The 23,045-nt window shown below is 34.1% G+C and overlaps 1 protein-coding gene across 1 annotated transcript in view; it reads left to right on the forward strand.

Moving 5' to 3' along the window:
• Positions 1–741: 741 nt before the first annotated feature.
• The window catches only part of DNAH14 (dynein axonemal heavy chain 14), a 577,586-nt gene continuing 555,282 nt past the window's right edge, over positions 742–23,045 (forward strand). The window contains 4 exon segments of the mRNA XM_074220908.1: positions 742–1,012; positions 5,678–5,828; positions 19,456–19,626; positions 21,629–21,735. Of these exon segments, the coding sequence (XP_074077009.1) occupies positions 5,700–5,828; positions 19,456–19,626; positions 21,629–21,735 (407 nt within the window). The 5' untranslated portion in view covers positions 742–1,012; positions 5,678–5,699.

The following is a 23,045-nucleotide window of genomic DNA, read 5'->3' on the forward strand; positions in this document are numbered from 1 at the left end:
TCTTGTCTCTTCGGGGAAGGGTGGTCTCCTTACATTCTGAGCATTGTTCTAGATTTTGTGATTAACTAGTAATGCAAAGTGACCTGATCTGAATTCTAGTATAGTTATGAGAAACTATTATTGCCGTCATAGTAGTCTTTGAAGTAAAATTCAAATTTAGTTTTTACTGACTCCAAAATCAGAACTCTATCCACTACCCCTGGTCGTCATTTTCCCTCCTTGATAAACACATGAGGATTGAAATAAATGGAAACACTGGCTGTATTTTTATTTTATTTTATTTTTTAGGTTTTTTGCAAGGCAAACGGGGTTAAGTAGCTTGCCCAAGGCCACACAGCTAGGTAATTGTTAAGTGTCTGAGACCAGATTTGGACCCAGGTACTCCTGACTCCAGGGCCACCTAGCCGCCCTTTGGCTGTATTTTTAGTTGCGACCAGCTTAGGAATGGTCAAAGGGCCAGTTTCAAGTGGAATCTCTCCTCTCACCTGCATGGATCACTTTAGGGGAGAGTGGGATTTGAACTCCGAGGTGCTGGATTCGAATTTCAACTTACCGTGATCCCAGACCAAATCGCCTCCAGTCTGTACGACTTTATTATTTTTTCTGTGGGAGTCAAAACTGGCCACTTCTTTCCCCCCCCCTTCCCCTTTAAGCTTGTAGGTGACCGTTATTTTCAGTGCCCCAAGAAAGAGCCTGAAAGGTCCAGGGGCACCCTACTCCGTGCACCCTACCGAGGGCTGCAAGCAGCTGACCTAGCCCCAGGGGACTAGAGGTTTTGGCCAGAGGCTGTGAGGTCAGCCCATCACGCCCTTCCCCCGCATCCCCCGGCCGCCCAAGCGCGGGCTCTCGTGGGAAGGGTCTTTGTTTTGGTCTGTTGCCTGGTGAGAGGACTTTGCCCTCAGGTGGAGCTTGGTGACTGGGGAGGTCCCAAAGGCGGCCTCTCAGCCTCAATTCCTGCTTTAGCCTTTGACTTCAGAAAGTCAAAGTGTGTGGATTGTGGCCCCTGAAACAGGTGAATTAGCCGGTGAGGGGCTGGGGACAGGGCCGCTTGGGCAAGGAAGGGGGCTGCCGTCACCCACGGCTTTCCGGGCTAGGACGAGGAGGTGGCCAGCCAGTTGGGTAGAAGGCGAACCTTCAGTTCGAGAGGTTTTCCCTGAAATTTAAGTGCTCGCAGTGTTCCCTGGAACCCAGGATTCACCTCCCCCGACAGCCCGTGGCTCTCTGACTGGGCAAGTCGTTTAACTTCTCTAGGACGACAATTCGCCGAGCCGTTGTCCTGTGAAAGAAGAAGTGTTCCGGGCCTGGGACTTCTCTAGGATAGTGAAATCTCAGGTTTCTTCCCCCCACCGCTTCTTAAAACTAAAGAGGGCGAGGTACAGAGCACTAGGTGCTGGGGTTACAGAGACAAAAGAGGGAAAACGGCTAAGCCCCTGCCTTCAAGGCACTCCACATCTCGGTAGGGAGATGCAATATGTAAATAAGAATGTCTAACAATAATAACCAGCATGAATACATTTATATAAGGCTTTACGTTCTGCTGAGAGCTTTACAAATATCTTATCTTCATAACAACGCTGAGAGGTAGGCGCTATTTTTTCCCATTTTACAGATGAGGAAATTGAGATACTCAGGGACAACCGCAGTTTTCAGTTACCTAATGTGAATCATGTTTGAATAGTAGTCTATTAATCCACCTCTGTCTAGTTATCTACCTTTTTCTCCATCCATCCATCCACCCACCTACCAACCATCTTCCTACCTATCTAATCTAATCTGATTTAATCCACCTTTCTTCCTATTTACTCTATCCCTATGTCTATCTTTCTCTTGACCCCTCACTGTTTCATGTGTCTATTTATCTAATTTAATCTACCTCTGGACTATTTATCTCCCTAACTTTCTATCCATCCATTCAGTATTCATTCATCTACTTAACCTTTTTATCTAATTGAATTGAATTGAATTGCTCTACCTATCTTTCTCAATATGTTCTTATCTCTATCGGTATATCTACTTTTTTTTCTCTCTTAACCATCTACCCATCCATCCATCCATTCACCCCTCTTTCTCTTTATGTATAGATCTATTTTTCCACAAACTTTACCAGTAATACTTTTTGTTTATTAAAATATTTAAATAATAGTTTATTGATTTTCACATGTTAACTTTCAAATGTTATATGTAAACCCATGTATATGCACAAATTATGAATGGTATATATGCAGAGTATTTATACACACATTATACATGTATAAAATATGATCATATATATATACACACACACATATATATATATAGGAGAAATTGAGGGAGGGGTAGTGCACTAATTTAAACAAAGTCAGAAAAGGCTTCTCTTAGATTATTACACATTAAGTTGAATCTTGAAAGAAGTTAGAAGACTTAAAAAAGACAATGGCAGGAGGGAATGTATTCTAGATATGGGCAATGCAGGGCTGTGGAAGATGGCATGAGAATTTGGGGGAACAGCTAGCTTGTGTGAAATTAGTGTGTCCCTGAAGGACATCCTGAAGGAGAGATAACAGATGGCCAGTTGGATGCCTAACATGGAATTTGTGGAATATAACATAGTAACAATAATAATAATAATAATAATAATAATAATAATAATAATAATAATAAATATAAAAGACAATAGAGGTATCTAACACACAGCCCATGACTCTCTGGAGTGCAGCCTGAATGAAATTAAAACATAATTGGGAAGTTTTAAACAAAAATGGAATAAATCATTGATATTAGTATTCTTTAAAAAACTAAGACAATATGCAACCCAAAGAGATTCTAATGCACAGAGTAGTGGTCCTCATTATGTTTGAATTTAACATCACTGCTCCAGAAGGTTTTAGGAAGGCACATACAGATCACTGACAGGAAGAAAAGTTGTAGGTTCATTGAGAGCTAGCATATTGGGTGAGTTGCACACATCTATGAGATTACAGAACATTGAACTATTTATAATTTACACAGTAAAAACCATATACTGAGATCATTACTTTGGACTTTATAATTCTTTTTCATGTAGCCTGAGTTTTTCACTAACTTTTTTTTAAGCTTCTGCATCTCCCTGTTGAGTCTTATTGATCTTATGATCCAGTAAAATCTCTAGGTTTTTTTTCATATGAAGCTATCTAGAGAGCTTCTTATTATATATGTGAGATATTGAATTTTTGGAAGCTCAATGCAATTATCCCTATTAGATTTTATCTTGTTTTAGATTTAATCAGGTATTTGACAGAGATTCTTGCCATGTGAATTAATTTTATATCTTGATTCCTTCACCCACCCTATTACCTGATTCTCCTGGTTTTTGCGGGATCTGTATCTTCACTGAAAAAATATTGAGTGGGAAAGAATTGAAAAATATACCACAAGAGACTTAGGTTTATATTGAATCATTAAATCCTTAATCAATACTTTTTTAACTGAAATGAATCTAATCTAACTTAGGTATCATAAGCTCACAGTTTTCCATCTTGTTTCAAATGAATAGATTAAAACATTTTAATCAAATGCCTTGTTAAAATCAAACTAACCTATGATTATAGTTTTCCTTGATCTACCCTTTAGTTTAGTAACCTTTTCTTAGGGAAATTTTATTTCATCACGACTTTTTTTTTTTGCTCAGTGCTCTATTTTTGTAGGTGCTCACAGGGCAGTAATTTAATATTTCAGTCTGGATTTTTTCCAGGAATAAATATAAGCTTATTTGACAAATAATTTTTCCAAATTCAAGCAGTGGTTGTCTTTTTCCTAGAATTCTGGAACTTTTGCAATTAACTCTTCATTCTGTCAACAAGCAGAACTAGGGATAGAGACAAAAATGAAATGGTCCCTGCAGATAATGAATTGCATTTGATTGGCTGAGACAACATGTACCAGTGTACCTGTAGAAATAGAGAAGAAAGTGCACTGAAGGCTTGAGGAATAAATAGTCTCTGCAAAGGTTGAGTGATGCCAGCAAGAAAGGCTCATTTATCATAAAGGGCAGCTAGGTGGCGCAGTGGATAGAGCATCAGTCCTGGAGTCATGGATGACCTGAGTTCAAATCTGAACTCAGATACTTAAATAACTACTTAACTGTGTGATCTTGGGCAAATCACTTAACCCCATTGCTTTGTTTTTTGTTTTACAAGGTAAATGGGGTAAGTGGCTTGCCCAAGGCCACACAGCTAGGTAATTATTAAGTGTCTGAGGCCGGATTTGAACTCAGGTACTCCTGACTTCAGGGCTGGTGCTCTATCCACTGAGCTACCTAGCTGCCCCCCCCATTGTCTTGTTAAAAAAAAAGGTCCATTTAGCTTTTTTTAATAGTTTGTTTGAAAGGGAGTAAAACATACTAAGGATTTCACAAGAAGTTGGTTATGGAGGGAATTAAATGTCAAACACAGGAGTTTGTTTTTATCCTAGACAGAATACACAGTGTAGCAGTACAGTGCTATTTTTTTCCATTTTACAGATGAGGAAATTTAGTTAGACAGAGACTCACTGATAGGAAGATCTGACTCAGACATTTTAATAGTTATTAAAGTCCCTCAACTTCTGTTTACTTAAGTTTCCTCATCTTTAAAATAGCACCTGTTAATAATTTAGTATTTCAATAAAAGCACCTACCTTTGAGGATTATGAAGATAATGACATAATATAGGGAAAATACACAAACTTTAAAGGGTTCCATGAAGTTTTGCTTTTATTAATAAAGCACCCCTGGAGTAAAATGGTTTGATTTAGACTTTGGGAAAATAGTCTTGTCAACTGAATGAAAGATAGATTGATGGGGAAAGGCTTGAGACCAGAAAAACAGGAAGTTAGAAGGCTTTTGCAGTAATCCATGCAAGAAATGATGAGTACCTGAACTAGGTTGGTGTGAGTGAAGTGGAGGGAAGACATGACAGAGATCAGATCACATTTCACCCCCCATCAGGTCTTGTCTTCTAGAGTATCTTGATTATGATCCCTGTCTCTGTGAGCATATCTCCCCAATACTCATTTATCTAGAAACAATGTGATCATTGCTACCTGAGAGAATGTGGCAGTTCACTGACTTATGTGTCCATTCAGCCTCTCCCCCACAACCATTACCATTACTTGCCTTTATGTGAGGCTTCTTCCTATTAGAATATAAGCTCCCTGGAAGCAGGTACTGTATAACTTTATTTTAAATATCCCTGGTCTATGTACTTGATACATGGTGGGTAAATAATTTTTGATCATTTTTCATTTATTCATGTATTCTACTCAGTAGAATAGAGCAACATAATGGCTATGGTAAGGCTCCCAAATTACCAAAATGTGAAACACAGTTAAGATATGAGCATATGCTATTGTAAATAATGATGCTGATAGACTTATTCAATGCAGGATTGCTACAAAACCTCAATTTGTAAAAAATTTAATAACTTCAAGGTGAAGTAGAATAAAGCATAATGGGCCAGAAGCCAGAGAAAGAAATAGGAAAGAGCCAGTCAGTAAGAATAGCCTTCCAAATCTATTATCCTGTCATTCTAGGTACTGAAAGTAAAATTTGAAGTGAACCATAAGGCTGATTTTTTTTCATGTTAGTATAAGAAATGACAAATATCTACTTTAAAATACTGAAAAAATTATGAATGTATTTATGCTTAAGAGATTTATATTCATCAACTATTTTCACCTTTAGGAACAAAAGATATTTAAGTCAAATGGATAAGAAGAAAATGCACCAACAATGGCCATCTTCTCAACATCACCTTAAATCCGTGGATTCAGATGCCTTGCAGAATGTGCATATTGAAGATAAAGATGATGAGGGTAGCAAAATTCATCCAGAAGTAAGAATTTTTTCTTTTTTTAAAAGTTCATTGTAACCATTGATATAACTCAAGTATTTTATAGCATCTTTTTGTTGCATATACAATTTAACACAGGCTTTTGGAAAATAAATTATAGACTAAAATGTAAAAAGTCCATTATAATTTAACTGGTAATCTGTGGAAATTAGAAATGCTAAGGGTTACAATGATTTTTCCAATTTGCTTGATTTACTTTAATTCTTTTCAATATAAATAAATATAAGAGCAATGAAAAGATTAGTGACAACATCTCTCTAGTTGGTTGTGGTTGTTACTCCATTTTTTTCTGGCAGTTTTTGACTTTTTACTTGTATTAGTCTAGCATGATTGTAGAGATACTTAGACTAAACACATTTATTGATTAAATTATTTTTCCATCAAATAATAACTTTAAGAATGCCACCCTCGAAAAGTTGGAGTTGAATGATTATCTTTCAATATAGCATTTCTGTCATTATCCTAACTTAAAACTACTTTTTATTGCCTTTAACATTTTTTCTAAACCTCAGCCTATATGAAGACTAAATGCAAGGTCCTTTTTATCAATTCTTATTCACCTTCACCTGTTTTAGCAATTGATTTGGTTGACTATCTCCGACTTCTTAAAGTTTCTTCCCCTTACTTTCTACTATACTCACTTTCTTCATACCTCATTGATACTCCTTAATTAGAAACCTCCTGGGTCTAGGAGAGGCCATGACTTTGCAACTGAGTTAATGTAGGTATTTTATCATATATGGTTCATTACTTTTATGGGTCAAGTAAAATATTCCAAGCAGTTAAGCAAGTTCTGACCCTTCATAGCTCTTTTCTCTTCTATCCCCTAAATGTGACCTTATGGTCTATACTTTCTGCCTGGTGCTATATGCTTCAGTGGCCTTGGTGATCACTTTTGTATTGATGAGCCCCAAATATATACAAGCATACCTCAGAGATATTGAGTATTCTATTCCAGACCACCAAAGTAAAGCAAATATCTCAATAAAACAAGTCAGACAAATTTTTTGGTTTTGCAGTGTACATAAAGGTTATGTTTATACTACACTCTAGTCTATTAAGTATGTAATAATATGTCTAAAAAACAACTTTATTGCTAAAAATAATGTTAAACATTATTTGAACCTTCAATGAGTCCTAATCTTTTTGTTGATGGAGGTCTTGCGTCATTGTTGATGATTACTGAACAAGGTAGTTGCTGAAGGTTTCAGTGCTGTGGTAATTCCTTAAAATTAGACAACAATGAAGTTTGCTTCATTTGTTGACTCTTCCTTTCACTTGAATACTTAGAGACCATTGTAGGGTTATTCATTTGCCTTATTCCAATATTATTGTGTCCAATATGTTGTGTGGGAATAAGGGGACTAGAAGAGGGGGAGAGAGATGGGAAAGAACAGTGGAACAATTAGGGCACAGCACACACAACATTTATTGAATAAGTTTGCCATCTTAAAAGGTTGCAGTCCAAAGTGTACCAAAACAATTACAGTATAACATTAAAGATCACTGATCATATATCATCATTACATTTAATTGTGAGAACTACCAAAATGTGAAACTTAAATGTGATCACATGCTATTGGGAAAAAATGATGCTGATAGATTTGCTCAGTGAAGGGATGCTATAAAACTTTAATTGGAAAAAAAGCCCCATCATAGTTATAAGATACAGTAGAAGGAAACACAATAAAATGAAATTTTCCTGCATCTTCCAAGCTGTATTAGCTGCTTGCTAGAATACCTTCCAGTATTTTGGAACCTTTGGCAACTCAAATGCATGCTGTTAAAAACTTAACTTTCAGGGCAGCTAGGTGGCCTAGTGGATAAAGCACCAGCCTTGGAGTCAGGAGTACCTGGGTTCAAATCTGTTCTCAGACACTTAATAATTACCTAGCTGTGTGGTCTTGGGCAAGCCACTTAACTCCATTTGCCTTGCAAAAAACCTAAAGAAAAAAAAAACCCAAAACTTAACTTTTTTGTCTTAGAAGAGCACACATTTTTTTTTTTTGCTTTCATATTCCTATAGTAGTAGTTTTAACATTCTTCAAGATACCTTGGTTCAAAACCTTGCTTTCCTACTTGATTCATTCTACACTGTAACCTGAAAGATCCAACTAGTGCCAAGTTTAGTTGATTCTTTATTTTCAGTATGTATGTTTTTGAATTCTCTTCCTTTCCATTTTTACTTTTATCACTCTAGTTCAAACCATTTTTAACCCTCATTTCTAGAGCATTTAGACATGCCTATTAACTGAGTTCTTTCTTGTCGATCTCCCACAGCAAGTCATTTTATATATTGCTACCAGATCGTTGTTACTAGTCTAATAGTAATAAATAGTAAATAATTTGATTAGCACTCAAATTCTCCAAAACCATCAAATATTTTCTATTGCCTGTGGATAAAATCTAAACTTGTTAATGTGACATTTTGAGATCCTTCCAGCCTAATCCATAACTATCCTTCTCCTATGTACCAGTCAAACTAAACTATTCAATTTTCCCCTTATAGTCTGAATTTTCTCATCTTTGCTCTTTTGAAATATTCTTTCTACCTTATCTCCTTATAGAAAGCTTAACTTAGATTCATAGAATCAAGACTTTTTTTTGTCATAGGAAGAGATCTTAAAGTTTTGTCTCATTCTCTTCACTGAAATGCAGATTTGTCCAGGGTCACAGGGCTGGGAGAAGGCAGAATGAAAGGAATCCAAGACTTTAGATTTCTTTACCCTGAACCATGGCAATAAACTACTCCATCTGGGAAGGCTTTGAATTAAGCAATCTCAGCAGAACTTTCCACTCAACTCTTATATATTTCCTTGTTTATATTATCATTATCATTTCTGACATGATGCTTTACATGTCATTTATTTTTATATGCTGTCTTAATTAATTTTTCTTGTGTTGTCCAACTCTTCAGGAACCCATTTGAGGTTTTCTTGGCAGTGATACTGGTATGGTTTGCCACTTCCTTCTCCAACTCATTTCATAGATGAGAAAGTTGAGGTAAATAGAAAGTTAAATCACTTGCCTAGGGTCATAAAGCTGGTCAATAAGTCTTCCTGACTCCAGGCCTGGCACTCTGGGCCATCTAGCTGCCTCTATTTTTATAAGCTTCCCTCATAAATTATAATACCAATAATTCATATTGATATGGGTTTGAATTTTACAACTCAGTTAAGTAGATTGTGCCCATACATCTTTGTCTTATAACTGAGGCTCAGATAATTTTTAAAATTTCTTTGTTTATTTTGATCTTTAAAACAAAATGAGGAAATAATAAAGAACATTTCTTTGTACTAGTATGACATAAGAGAAGATTCAATATAAAACAATACATTTCCATTTCTAAAGAACCTATGTAATAAATCTTATGCATTCTTTTCAAAGCAACTTAGTTTTTCTGTGCTTCCTTCTAGTTTTTCTTCTGCATTCTCTGCTATGTACTTCCTCCCACCCCAGAAGGATGCAATTGAATAGGAATATACATATGTGTATGTGTGTAAAATACACATATATATGACTATACTATGCATATTTCTATTTATCAGTTCTTTCTCTGGAGGTGGATAGTATTTCCCATCATATGTCCATGTCTTTCCATGTTTTTTCTTTTATTAAAATTGAAATTTTCTTTTATTTTTTTCCAATTATGTGCAATGATAGTTTAGTTTTTCAATATTCATCCATCTGTGAAATTATGGGTTCGACATTTTTCTACCACCCTCCCTTCCCAACTCCCTCCCCATGATGATATGATGATAGACCGTCTGGTAAAAGTGGCACATGAACATTTGTTTAACATAGTTACATATTAGACATATTGTGAAAGAGGAAATAGAACTAAGGTGGGGGGAGGAAAAAAACATGAGGAAGAAACGAAAAACATAAAAGAAGTTTTTAAAAAGGGAACATAAGAAGCTTTGCTTTACCTTTCAGACTCCATTGATTTTTCTCTGGATGTGGATGGCATGAGGAGCTGCATTCACATTGTTATTGTAAATATGTACAACGTTCTTTTCTTGGTTCTGCTCACTTCACTCAGCATTAATTCATGCAAGTCTTTCTATGCTTCTCTAAAGTCTGACCACTCATGATTTCTTGTAGAATAATAGTCCTCCTTGATGTATTGGTAGTACTCCTTGATGAATTGATGCTGAGTGAGATGAATAAAACCAGAAGAACATTATACATACTAACAACAACTTGGGGTAATGATCAACCATGATGGACTTGTTCATTCCATCAGTGCAATGATCAGGGGCAGTGTTAGGGTATTTGTGAAGGAGAATACTAACTGTATCCAGAGAAGGAATTATGGAGTTTAAATGAAGAACAAAGTTTATTATCTTCAATTTTTAAAAGTTGTCCTATGTAATAGGTAATTTTGCGATCTCTAATGTTTTCTTTCTTCCTTTTGGATGTGATTCTCCTCCCACAACAAGTTCAGTTTCAATCTGTGCTTATCATGGATGTGAATGTAAAGTCCATATCAGATTGCCTTCTGTTGGGGGAAGGGGGGGAGGCAAGGGAGGGAAGGAGAAAAATTATAAAACTCAAAACCTTGCAAAAAAATGAATGGTAAAAACTACCATTGTATGTAATTGGAAAACAAAATATATAATAAAAAAGAACACTAGTATTCCAAAACATTCATATACCGAAACTTGTTCAGTCATTCCTCAGTTGATGGGCATCCCCTCACTTTCCAATTCTTTGCCACTTGAAAAGAGTGTCTTTAGATATTATCGAGCATGAGAAACTGTTCCTGTTTTTTATGATTTCTACGGGAAATAGACATACTCTTGGTATAGCTAGACTAAAAGATATAATCAGTTTTATTGTGCTTTGTACATAGTTCCAGATGGCTCTCCAGAATTACTAAATCAGTTCACAACTCCACCAATAATGCATTAATGTCTTAGTTTTCCCACATCCCCTCCAACTTTGATCATTTACCTTTTTGTCATCTTAGCCTATCTGTTAATTGTGAGGCAGTATCTCAAAGTTATTTTACTTTGCATTTCTCTAATCAATAATAATTTGCAACATTTTTTCACATTGGCTACAAGTAGTTTTAATTTCTTAATCTGAAACTGCCTATTTATATACTTTGACCACTCATTAATTGGGGAATGACTTGTAATATTATAAATTTGATTAAGGTCTCTATATATTTAGAAATGATTCCTTTATCAGAAACACTAGCTGTGAAAATTGTTTCTCAGTTTCCTGCCTTACAATTTTGGTTTATATTGACTACCTTGGTTTCATTAGTTTCAAAAACTTGTTTAGTTATAAATGTTTAGTTATAAAAAATGTTTAGTTATAAATATCTACTCTCTTAGATCCAACAGAGTATTCCTTATTCTCTTAATTGGTCTTCTGTATCATCTATTATGTCTAAATCCGGTACCCATTTTGTTCCTACTTTGGTATAGGATGTGAAATGTGTGTCTATGCTTAGTTTTTGTCATGCTGTTTTCAAGTTTTCCCAGCAGGTTTTGTCAAATAATGAGTTCTTATTAGTGTCTTTAGATTTGTCAAATAATAGAAATTAGTGTCTTTGGACTTATCAAATAATAGATAACTATAGTCATTTACTACTGTTTCTTTTGTACCTGTCTTAATCCACTGGTCCATCACTTTATTTCTTAACCAGTACCATGCAGTTTAGATGACTGCCACCACTTTATAAAATAGTTTTAGATCTGGTACAGCTAGGCTACCTTCATTTTCAGTTGTTTCGTCAATTGCTTTGATATTCTTGACATTTTGTGGCTCCAGATGAATTTTGTTATTACTGTTTTCTAGCTCTGTAAAATAGTTTTTCGATAGTTTTGTGTGACACTGAATATTAAATGCCCCTTTAATTTGAGTAGATTTGCCATTTTTGTTATATTATCTTGGACTAACCATGAGCAAATGATTTTTTTTCAGTTGTTTAGATCTGACTTTATTTGTGTGAAAAGTATTTTGTAATTGTGTTCATATGATTTCTGGATTTGTCTTGGGAGGTAGATTCCCAGATATTTTATGGTGATTCCAGTTACTTTCAATGGAATTTCTATCTCTTGCTCTTGGGCTTTATTGTTCTTATATAGAAATATTGATTGATAATTTATGTGAATTTATTTTGTATCCTGCTATTTTGTTGATGTTGTTAATTGTTTAAAGTAGTTTTTTGTGGTTGATTTTCTAGGTATACCATTCATATCTTCTACAAAGAGTGGAAGTTTTCTTCCTCTTTGCTAATTCTAATTCCTTCAATTTTATTTTCTTCTCTTATTGCTAAAGCTAATATTTCTAGTATTATATCGAATAGTAGTAGTGATAATGGGCATCCTTGTTGATGGTTTTTAGATAGATACTGCTTATTATTTTAAGGAACACTCCATTTATTTTTCTATTCTCTAGGGTTTTTAGTAGGAATGACTTGTATTTTGTCAAAGATTTTTTTTCAGCATCAATTGAAATGATCATATGATGTCTGTTACTTTTGTTATTAATATGGTCAATTATGTTGATTATTTTCCTAATATTAAGCATCCAAGCCTACCTGATATAAATCTTACCTGAACATGGTGTATCATCCTAGTAATAAACTATTGTAATCTCTTTACTAAAATTTTATTTAAAATTTTTGCATTGATGTTCATTAGGGAAATTGATCTATAATTTTTTTTTGTTTTGCCTTTTTCTGGCTTAGGTATCAGCACTATATTAGTGTCATAACAAGGAATCTGACCGAACTCCTTTAATTTTTTAAAGTAGTTTATATAGAACTGGAATTAATTGTTCTTTAAATGTTTTATAGAATTCACTTGTAAATCCATCTGGGCCTGAAGATTTTTTTCTTAAGAAGTTTATTGATGCTTTCTTCAATTTCTTTTTCTAAAATGGGATTATTTAAGTATTTTATTTCCTCTTCTGTTAATTTGGGTAGCTTATATTTTTGCAAATATTCATTCATTTCACTTCGATTGTCAAATTTATTGACAAAATGACTCCTAATTGTTATTTTAATTTCCACCTCATTGGTAGTGAGTATACCCTTTTAATTTTTGATACTGGTAATTTGGTTTTCTTCTTTCTTTCTTTAATGAGATTAACTAAAGGTTTATCTATTTTATTGGTCTTTTCAAAAAACCAACTCTGAATTTCATTTATTAGTTCAATGTTTTTCTTCCTTTCAATTTTATTAATTTCTCCTTTGATTTTCAGAATTTTTAATTTGGTATTTAATTGGGGATTTTTAATTTGTTCTTTTTCTAGCTTTTTTAGCTTCATGCATGCAATTTATTGATCTTCTCTTTCTCTGTTTTATTCATATAAGTATTTAGAGATATAACATTTCCCCTAAAAAGTGCTTTAGCTGCATCCCATACTTTGGGTATGATGTCTCATTGTCATTGTCTTGAATAAAATTGTTGCTTATTTCTATGATTTTTTATTTGAACTACTCATTCTTTATAATTAGCTTATTTAGTTTCCAATTGATTTTTGGTTTATCTTTCCATAGCTCTTTATTACATTTAATTTTTATTGCATATTGATCTGAAAAGGATTCATTTAATATGTCTGCCTTTCTACATCTGATGTGAGGTTTTTAATGCCCTGGTACATGGGTCATTTTGGTATAGGTGCCATATATTGCAGAGAAGTAGGTGTACTCTTTTATATCCCTATTATATTTCTCTAGACTTCTATCATATATAATTTTTCTAAAATTCTATTCACCTTCTTAACTTCTTTCTTGTTTATTTTTTATTTAGATTTATCTAATTCTGAAGGAGGGAGATTAAGGTCCCCCACTATTACAGTTTTGCTGTTTATGTCTCCCTGTGATTCATTTAGCTTCTCTTCTGAGAATCTGGATGTTGTTCCACTTGGTGTATATATATTAAATAATGCTATTATTTATTATAATAAATTATTATGATCTCATTATCTATGGTGCCTTTTAAAAAGCTGTAGTTTCCTTCTTCATCCCTTTTAATGAGATCTATTTTTGCTTTTACTTTTTTATCTGAGAACAGGATTTCTACCCCTGATTGTTTTTTTACTTCCACTGAATTAGAATTTTGCTCCAACCTCTTTCCTTTACCCTGTGTATATCTCTCTGGTTCTAATGTGTTTCTTGTGTACAACATATTATAGGATTCTGGTTTTTAATCCACTTGACTATCTGCTTCTGTTTTATGGGAGAATTCATCCCATTCACATTTACAGTTAAGATGACTAATTCCATATTTCCCTCCATGTTATCTCTTTCCTTTATAGTTTTCTCTTTCCTTTTCCCTTATTCCTTCTCACTTATGTTTTTACTTTCTTTCCCCTTTTAACTTTTCTTTTTAATTTTACTTTTGCCTTCCCTTTTATCAGTCCCTTCTTCCCTTTTCTTTCCCTTCCCTTCCCTCCCCAATCAATTCCCTGTAGTGTAGGGTAAATTTTTAAACTCAGTTGGTAATGTATGTTATTCCTTCTTTGGGCCAAATTGGTTGAGAATAGGTTTAATTCAGTGTTCACACACTTCCTTCTTTCCCTCTACTATAGTAGGTCTTTGTTCCTCTTCTTGTGGTGTTTTGTTATCTTCTATTGCCTAGCCTTCTCCTAGTATAATCCTTCTTTTCATGTCTTTATTGTTTTAACTCAACCCCCTATCAAAATGTACTACTTTTATCTGTCCTGATAGAAGTACAATTCTTGAGTTGGTTAACTGATTGATTAATAGCACCATTGCCAGTGTCCAAGTACACTTCTCTCTTCTTTTCCTTTAGAAATGCGCTTCTCAAGAGTCATGAATGGCATCAAATTATAATCAATTTATAACACACTCTTTTCAAGTACCTTCTATAGACATCCTCATGAGCTAAAGTATCATGAAGAGCAAAGATACTTCTGGACCATTTATAACCTCCCCATTGAGCACACTCCTTCTAATTGTAGTTAAGTATCAAGTAGCACAAATGTGATCTAATGTCCAGTCCCTATAAGTACTCTTTCTCCTTCTATCCCTATAGACCAACAACTATAGTAGTAAAACCCTTGGTAACTAAAATATAGAGTAAGGTAAGATCACTTCATGAGCTATTTATGTCTAGCCCTTCCAAATACACTCCCTCTGTCCCTATAGCACTTCAATCTGCATTAACTAAAGTATAGAGTAAACTACCTCTCTCTGTCCCTATAGCAATACAGCCTTCATTAGCTAAAATGTCAAGTAAAGCAAGATCACTAAATGATGTAATTATGTACAGACCCTTTAAGTAGACTCTCTCCCTCTGTCCCAATAAAAATAGTCATTATAACAATTTCATGATCCATTTATAGTCATAACCCTCTATTTACAATCCCTCCATCTATATTCAACCCTCATTAACTAAAGTATTAGCTAAATGCTCAACATTTTTGTGATCATCCAATACCCATACCCTCCAAATATGTTTTTTTACTATATTAATAGAAATATAATTCTCAAGAGTTACAAGTATTATCTTCCCTTGTAGGCATGTGTGCAGTTTAATGTTCTTGTCTAGGGTTTTCCCCCATTCAATTTACCTTTTTACACATCTCTTAAGTCTTGTATTTGAAATTTTAATTTTCTCATAAGTTCTGGTGTTTTTATCAGAAAATTTTGGAAGATTTTTTTGGAAGTACTTCTAATTTTACAATCTTTTGGTTTTGTTTGATGGCATCTTGGTGTCAGCAAGAGTTATTAGTTTCCATTTGTCCAATTCAAATTTTTAGGGGTTATTTTCTTCAGTTAGTTTTTGTGTTTCCTTTTCCAATTGGTTAATTTTTCATTTTAAATGAGTTATTTTACTCTTCCAATTGGTTAATTTTACTTTTTGATGAGTTTCATTCCTTTTCCAGTTGATCAATTTTATTTTTTATTGATTTACAGTCTTTTCCATTTGGTAATTTTTTCTTTTAAAAGAGTTTATTTCTTCAGGCAATTTTTCTTAGTTCTCCTACATGACCCTCATTTCTTTTTTCTGTTTTTCTTCTTCCTCTCTTCTTTGGTTTTTAAAATCCTTTTTGAACTCTTCCAAGAGGTTTCCAATTTGAGACCAATTCATAAACTACTTTCAGGCTTCACATGTAGCCAATTTGTCAATGTTTTCTTCTTCTGAGATGACATTTTTATCATCCCTATCAGAATGGTAGCTTTGTATGCTTAGTGCTTTTTTTGTTTGGTATTGTTTTGGTTTTTTGGCTCATTTTGATAGTTGAGCTCTGCTCCTGTGGTACAGGAGTATAATTTCAAGTTTTTTGAACTGGGGTTGCAAACTGGTCCCTTGCTTATCTCTTGCCAAGGTGTTGTCTATGCAGAGGTTTGTTTCCACTTTCATGCCAAGGCTTATGTAGCAGTAGTTTGTTTCCAACCTAGTCCTGTCTGTTTCCCCAGTGTTTCCAGAGCTTGGACTTTGTCAATGAGACCCTATCTGCTAGCTTTTGGGCTGTGCTAAGGCTAAGACCTCCCACTGGCTTTCCCACTCTCCTGCCTCTGCTGGACTATACTTCCCTTTAACCTGGAAGGAGTTAGCCCTAAACCGAAGACCCTTCATGAAATCTTAAGTGCAGAACTTGTTCCACTCTTTTTTTTTTTGATGGGATCTGTAACTTTAAGATCTGTGCAGAGACTTCACTTAAAGATGTGTTGGAAAAAACTTCAGGAGCTTCCTAACTTCTTGATTTTCTTAAATTTTATTTTTATTTTTATTTTATTTTATTTATATTTTTTATTTTTCTAAATCATGTATTTTCTCATTTTTTTAAATCAACGAGCTCATCATTTCTTATATCACAGCAACCATCACAATCATGTCCTTACTAAGATATTGCCTATGAAATACATTCTCAAATTTCTGTTTTCCTTCTAATCAAGTCTTAGAGTATTTAAAAGGTGCTTTGGATAGAGCCCTAGGCCTGAACCTGAGTTCAAATTTTGCCTCAGACATTTACAAGTTATGCTTATTCCCCATTTTATAGATGAGGAAACAGAGGCTGAGAGGGGAAATGACTTCAGTCAGGTCACATAACTTGTAAATGTCTTTATTTTATAATGAGGACCAAACTACATGTATAAAGTGCTTTGCAAACCTTAAAGTTGCTTTATAAATGCTAGCTATTTTAATTGTTATGGATAAGTATCTTACCCAAAGAAGGCAATGACTGGATATCTATTTTAACTCTAATTTTATGACTTTAATTTTTGGTTTTCTGACTCTAATTTTTGCATTCATTGTGCAGTGAATAGAGAGCTGGAGTCAGGAAGACCTGAATTCAAATCCAGACTAAGATCCTTACAAGTTGTATGACCCTGGGCAGTTTTCTCAACTTTACTAAAAGGGAAATAATAATAATAGAACCCAGTTCCCAGTGATGATAGGAGGATAAAATGAGATCATAATTGTAAACTGCACTGTAAATCTTAATGTACTACATAATTCTAACTCTTGTTATTATAATATGCTGCTTTTTTAAAAAGATCTTTTAGATTTTTGAAGGCAAAGTCTAGTATCATTTTTGCCTTTGTATTTCCCACAATAACAATTGTACAGTAAGCACAATGCTTTGAATTTGATTGTAACTCAGTAAATATTTGTTGAGCTTTGAAATTTAACCTTCTTGGACAATTTTAATTTTTTATAGTTTTTAATTTTTATAGTTTCCTGCCCACTTTTTCTGTTTGTCCTTGGTTGTGTGGCAGTCTTTCACTCCTAGAGTCTTTGACTGTATTCTGTTTAAATATGAACTTAACAGTATATTCTCTCTCTCTACAACCATTTAGGTTTTCTTACCTACTTCTTTTGATTTTATTTACAATTTAATAGAGAGAATTTTTAAAGAACCTTTCTTTCCTCTTTGATTAAGTTTCTGTGTTTCTATTAGACAATGTCCATTCTCTGGACATTGAATCACACTTATATTTTTTCAGATTTTTTTGAATTTTCATAGCTTATATTGATGCTTTTGCCTCAAATGAATTTTTAATATGCATTGGATTTTCGGATGTTTCATGATTGAGTCACAGAATTTGAGAAATTGAAAAGTTTCTCAGCAGTATTATTTAGTCTGACTAATATAAAGAGATTTTCATTTTAAGATAATTAATATGTAGTTATCCATCTCCTTCTGGATGACATCCACGGAGAGGGAAACCACTTCCATTTCTGGACAGTTCTGATTATTAGGAAGATTTTTACCTACATTAAGTCCATATTTGCCCCTCTGGATATTCTGCCCATTATTGTTCCATATTCTTCCCTCTGTAGTCAGTCCTTTTTATGTAAATAGTATCTGAGAAGTCTATCAAAAACTTGACTAAAATATTGGTAAACCGCACCCATAGTATTTCTCTTATCTACTAATTTAATAATCCTATTAAAGATAAGGAAAGGAAAAGGAAACAACTCTGAATTACACTATTTTTGAAGAAGATGCTCTTACTTTTTTTAATCCTAACTTCTTTTCTAGATTTCTGCCAACCATTTCTTTAAGGATCCTTCCTAAAATTTTTCCTGGGAATCAGAGTCAAGTTCTACTGACTTCCAGTTGTCAGACTCCATTTTCTTCCCTTTTTTGAAAATCAATACAATATCTGTGTGTCTCCAAACCCATGCTGCTTCTGTTTTCCATGAACTTTCAGAAGTCATTATTTGTGACTTAGTAGTCCCATTAACCAGTTCTTTCAAGATCTGAAGGTTTAGTTGGTCTGAACCAGATGATAAATTCACCAAGGAAAACTAGATGCTCTTTTATTATTTATTAATGCTTTTTACAGCATCGATTCTTCTAATATTAATGATATCTGTGGTTTCCTTCACTAAGTTATTATTGTATTTGTTGTCTGTTCCATGCAGGTATAATCTTTATTGCATGGTATCTAATTGTTTTGTATATAAATCATAGTCTCTCCAAAATATCATAATCCCCTTGAATCAATGACCAGAGTGAGGGCAGGATAGAATTTAAAACTTTTGAGTTTTAAAAAGAAACCCCCAAAAGCTGTCACTTCACTTGCTACCCTTCCAAGGAAATTTTGAGTTGAGAGTTAGACTTGGAGCTAGAATATTCAATCTTGCTCCAGACACTCAATTAAGAAAGTTAGATGGACATTAAGAGATTATTTCATGAATAATATTGTAATGAGGTATGATCTAGCCCTGTTTTGAGTAGAATTTAAAATATCAGTAACCAACTATATTAATTTTATAAACTTTAATGTACTATATCAATACAAATTAATATCATTTATTCTTGGAGGTTTTGTTATTTTTATGCTCTCTTGTCTAAGCACCTCTGTTTGCCTCATTTTTTCATTTGTGAGATGAGGGGATTAAATTCAGGAACTTCTAAAATTTCTTCCAGTACTCCAAATCTGTGAGCCTGTGGTTCTAGGTACTAGAATTTTAGGTGCTATGAAAATTAATATTTTTCTTTCACTGATACTACCTATCTGGAAGTAAAATTTGGAGGAGACATAAAGTTGATTTTTTTCATACTAGACTAAGAAATTATAAATAACCACTTTTAAATATTGACAAAAATAATGAATGTATTCATACTTAAGAGATTTATATTCATCAGCTATTTTCACCATTAGGAACAAAGATTTGAAAGTCAAATGAGTAATAAGATGAAAGAAAACCAAAGAAGACTTTCTTCTCAACTTCGCCTTAAACCAATGGATTCAGATACCTTGCAGGTCATGAGGAATAAGAAAAGTGTGCATTTTGGAGACAAAGATGATGAAGGTGGAAAAATTCATTCAGAAGTAAGAAATTTTTCTTTCAAAAAATTTATTTTAGGGGTGGCTAGGTGGCGCACTGGATAGAGCACTGGCCCTGGAGTCAGGAGTACCTGAGTTCAAATCCAGTCTCAGATACTTAATAATAATTGCCTAGCTGTGTGGTCTTGGGCAAGCTACTTAACACCATTGCCTTGCAAAAAAAATTATTTTAGTTATTGATGTAGACCAAGTATTTTATAGCATCCTGTTACTAAATACACAATTTAACATAGGATCTTAGAAGAGAAAGGATAACTATACCTATTTATCATTTTCTAAAGACATTTCAATCTCAGAATGTCCAAAATAGAACTTATTTTCTTTCTTCTGAAACCTATCCCTCTACTTAATCTGATTTCTGTGAAAGGCATCACCTTGAATTCTCATTTTCTCTCAGTTCTCATGTCCAATCAATTTGCTAATTCTTGACATTTCTACAACCACATCTCTTCCTCTTGACTCTTTTCATGGAATTAATGCTTTAATTCTGGTCTTTCTCTCTTCTCTCTCTCAGACTTTTGCAATGACTCTCTAATTGATCTACTTGTCACTACAATTACTTTGTTGCTGAAGTGATATACTCCCTGCACTGCTCCACCAATCTGTCAACTACAGTGGCTCCCTATGACCTCTCATATTCCAGTCATTATTTACTCACTCTGTTATTCAACCAAGTTGGCATTATCTTCATTTCTCATACACATTTCTCATTCCATTCCATCTTCCTTCATTCACTGCCCATTTTCCATCTCCCTCCTAAATGGAACTTTTTTGTGATTCCTCCAAATGCTATGTCTCTCTTGATGCCCATATATTTGACTTCTTTACCTTCATTTTGTATTTGTACTGGGTAGCCTTACCAATAGACATGTTGTCTTTCCTGATAGCAATAAGGTCCTTGAAAGTATTAATCTCTTTGTGTGCCCTCTTTGTGTTATCTCCAATGCTTATCACACTGTCTGGCACTGGCCTTTTGGATGATTGATTCATCTGAGAAGGCAGATGGTGGCAGTAATGTAATACTGGGTTTTGGAAAGGGATGAGTAGGAAAAGAATTGAGAGGGAAAGGATTGTAGAGTTTGGTGTCTACTTCAAATATATATTTCCCAAAGTTTGGGTAAAGATTGACTTCCTCCTTTTCACCCTTAGGGGAGTATAATACTCAAAGACTAGCAGATAAATCCAGAATTTTAGGATTTAGGGAATTAGGACTATAGAGTTATCTTGATTCCTCTTTAAGAATGTCCTTAGAATGGGAGAAATTCATAGTTACACTAAACTAGAAGAGAGCAGTGGATAGAACCTTGACCCAGAGTCAAGAAGATCTTGATTTCAAATGTGGCCTCAGATGCTGCAAGTGTCTTAATCTGTTACTATGCAAATTACTTAATCTGTTTGGCTCTGTTTCCCTAACTTTAAAATGGGTATAATAATAGCACCTACCTCCCAAAGTTGTTGTGAGGAACAAATGAAATAATATATATATATATACATATATGTATATATATATTATAAAAGTGCTGAGCATAAATCGCACATAATGGGTGCTTCTCTCCCCTTTGGATAAATCTGGCCATTTTAATTATGAAGTTTATAGAGATTATATTGAGAAAAGAACAAGAGAAAAAAATATTTCTTGGCATAACAAGATAGGCAAATCATAATAGTCAATCTGGGGATTTTTCAGGCAAATTTTGCTTATTTTGTTCCCTTTGAGAATAATAGTCCAAGTTTATCTGCTGTCCAGAAATGGGCACCTTCATATGTAAAGGGAAAGGCAATGGGGCAAACAGTGCCCAGGATCAGGAAAGGGTACAAAAATACTATCTAGTAAAATAAAACCCAGCTTGAAAATTTCTAGAAAATAAATTATGTAAATTTAGGTCCATTTTTACATACTAATGATAAGAGATTAGCTTAGAAATTGAAAAAAGCTACACTTACATTTTAAAAATGAAAAACAAACTAATACGAATGTTTTTTGCAGCCAGATATCCCAAGGATTCCTTTTAAAAGCACTGCAGATGTGTATGATAGAATAATTAAAAAAGTTTCAAAGCAAGATGAAAGGAGGAAATCCATGCTGAAACTAAGGTAAATTAAGATGGAATTGGAAAAGAAGATCAAATTTTCCTTCCTTCCTGTGGAATCTTGTCTTTTAAATAAACTCTAAAGCAAAATATCATTAAATTGGAAAAATAAGAAATGAGGTAAGTCTATCCTGACTTGGAGAAAAATTCAAATTAAAGAATTTTTTTTAGTTTTTTTTTGAAAAGCTATGGGGTTAAGTTACTTGCCCAAAGTCATGCAACTGGGCAATTATTAAGTGTCTGAGGTCGAATTTGAACTCAGGTCTTCCTGACTCCAGGGCCGGTGCTCTATCCACTTCACTACCTATCTGCCCCTAAAGAATATTTTTAATGAAATACAGTTTTATTACCTTTGGACCCAGTGCATATTAGTAACTATTTATCATGTGCTTTCTATGTACTGGGATCTGGGATTATGAAACAGTCCCTGCCTTCAAGTTGCTTACAATCTGATGGGGAAAGACAATACACAAAAAGTAGTTGAAAAGAAGTGGGAAGGTGCCCAGCATGGGCATCATGAAGAAGGCCAAATGAGTCCAACTGAGTAGAAGTGAAAAGATTCTCAAAAACTTAAGATATAAATATTTGCCAATAAGCAAAGCAATTGTCCATTAAATAAAATACATACTTCTCAGCCTGTTTCCTCCACAATCTGATTCCCAGCTACCTAGTTTTATTTCAGACACTATGCTTTGCCAATTCTGTATTCTAGCCAAACTGCATTTTACTAGTCAGTGGTTTCCTGCACTTGAAACTTCACCTCCAAACAGACACAAGAGCTGCCAGGAAGGTAATTTCTCCTCATAATTTTTGTTTTCCTTCAAGGCTCTGCTCAAGGATCACCTCCTCTCATTTCCCTGTAGCCCTTCCTGATGCTCCTAGGTCTTACATTTCTCTTCTTCCTCAGTTTTCCTTATACCATTCTTATTTGCATCCATACATCTGCCTATAAATTTCAAGCTTTTTGAAATACAAGACCTTTTGTCTTTGTATCCTTTGTATATCCTCGAACGTAAAAACTTAAGTATTTGTGCTTTGAAATGAATTGAAATATTCTAATTAAATTAAATTTAAATTAAACCCTTTGTGTAAGGCTTGATTTTTCATACTCTTGTCTATTCACATCCTTTAATCCTTATTCCCTATATAGCTAAGAAGAAGTCTAACATATCTTTTAGTTTGGAATATAAAGCTTGTTGAATGACATGAAATTATAATGTATCATAAATTTAATGCCACCTATGTGAGACAGTGTATACAGTACTGTTTCCAAGATGACTTAAGTTCCTATCCAGCTTCAGACTTGGGAGCTAT

Source organism: Macrotis lagotis, chromosome 2 (genome assembly GCF_037893015.1).
Source record: "Macrotis lagotis isolate mMagLag1 chromosome 2, bilby.v1.9.chrom.fasta, whole genome shotgun sequence".
NCBI classification, from domain to species: domain Eukaryota; kingdom Metazoa; phylum Chordata; class Mammalia; order Peramelemorphia; family Peramelidae; genus Macrotis; species Macrotis lagotis.